This window comes from Pteropus alecto, unplaced genomic scaffold, assembly GCF_000325575.1.
Source record: "Pteropus alecto unplaced genomic scaffold, ASM32557v1 scaffold89, whole genome shotgun sequence".
Lineage (NCBI taxonomy): Eukaryota > Metazoa > Chordata > Mammalia > Chiroptera > Pteropodidae > Pteropus > Pteropus alecto.
Genome location: NW_006443130.1, coordinates 899,313 through 900,228, shown reverse-complemented (window position 1 = coordinate 900,228; position 916 = coordinate 899,313). Strand labels below are relative to the sequence as shown.

Below are 916 nucleotides of genomic sequence, written 5' to 3'. Positions count from 1 at the left end.
CGGACGGCGGCGACGCGCTCCAGAAGAACCCCAACCCCTACATCACGCCCAACAACCGCTACGGCCACCAGAACGGCGCCAGCTACGCCTGGCACTTCGAGGCCCGCAAGTCGCAGATCCTCAAGTGCATGGAGTGCGGCAGCTCCCACGACTCGCTGCAGGAGCTCACGGCGCACATGATGGTCACCGGCCACTTCATCAAGGTCACCAGCTCGGCCATGAAGAAGGGGAAACCCATCATGGAGACGCCCGTCACGCCCACCATCACCACCCTGCTGGACGAGAAGGTGCAGTCCGTGCCGCTGGCCGCCACCACCTTCACGTCCCCCTCCCACACTCCGGCCAGCGTGTCCCCGAAGCTGAACGTGGAGGTCAAGAAGGAGGTGGACAAGGATAAAGCCGCCCCCGACGAGAAGCCGAAGGACAAGGAGAAGGCCTGTGAGGACGAGGAAAAGTATGACGTCTCCTCCAAGTACCACTACCTGACCGAGAACGACCTGGAAGAGAGTCCCAAGGGGGGGCTGGACATCCTCAAGTCCCTGGAGAACACCGTGACGTCCGCCATCAACAAGGCCCAGAACGGCACGCCCAGCTGGGGGGGCTACCCCAGCATCCACGCCGCCTACCAGCTACCCAACATGATGAAGCTGTCCCTGGGCGCGTCGGCAAAGAGCACGGCCCTGAAGGCCGCCTTCGGCAGCAGCGACACCCTGCCCCCCGTGAAGAGCCAGACGCTGGTGTCCCCCCCGCCCAGCAGCCAGACATCGCCCCTGCCCAAGACCAACTTCCACGCCATGGAGGAGCTGGTGAAGAAAGTCACCGAGAAGGTGGCCAAGGTCGAGGAGAAAATGAAGGAGGCGGGGGGCACGCACTCTCCGCCCAGGCGGGCCACCCCGTCCCCCTGCGGCAGTGACGC

The 916-nt window shown here is 64.7% G+C and overlaps 1 protein-coding gene across 1 annotated transcript in view; it reads left to right on the top strand.

Annotated features, from left to right (window-relative positions):
- TSHZ3 (teashirt zinc finger homeobox 3) overlaps nt 1–916 on the top strand; it is a 12,127-nt gene that overhangs the window by 7,002 nt on the left and 4,209 nt on the right. The window contains 1 exon segment of the mRNA XM_025040802.1: nt 1–914. This exon segment is cut by the window's left edge and continues 49 nt beyond it. Within this exon segment, the coding sequence (XP_024896570.1) occupies nt 1–914 (914 nt within the window).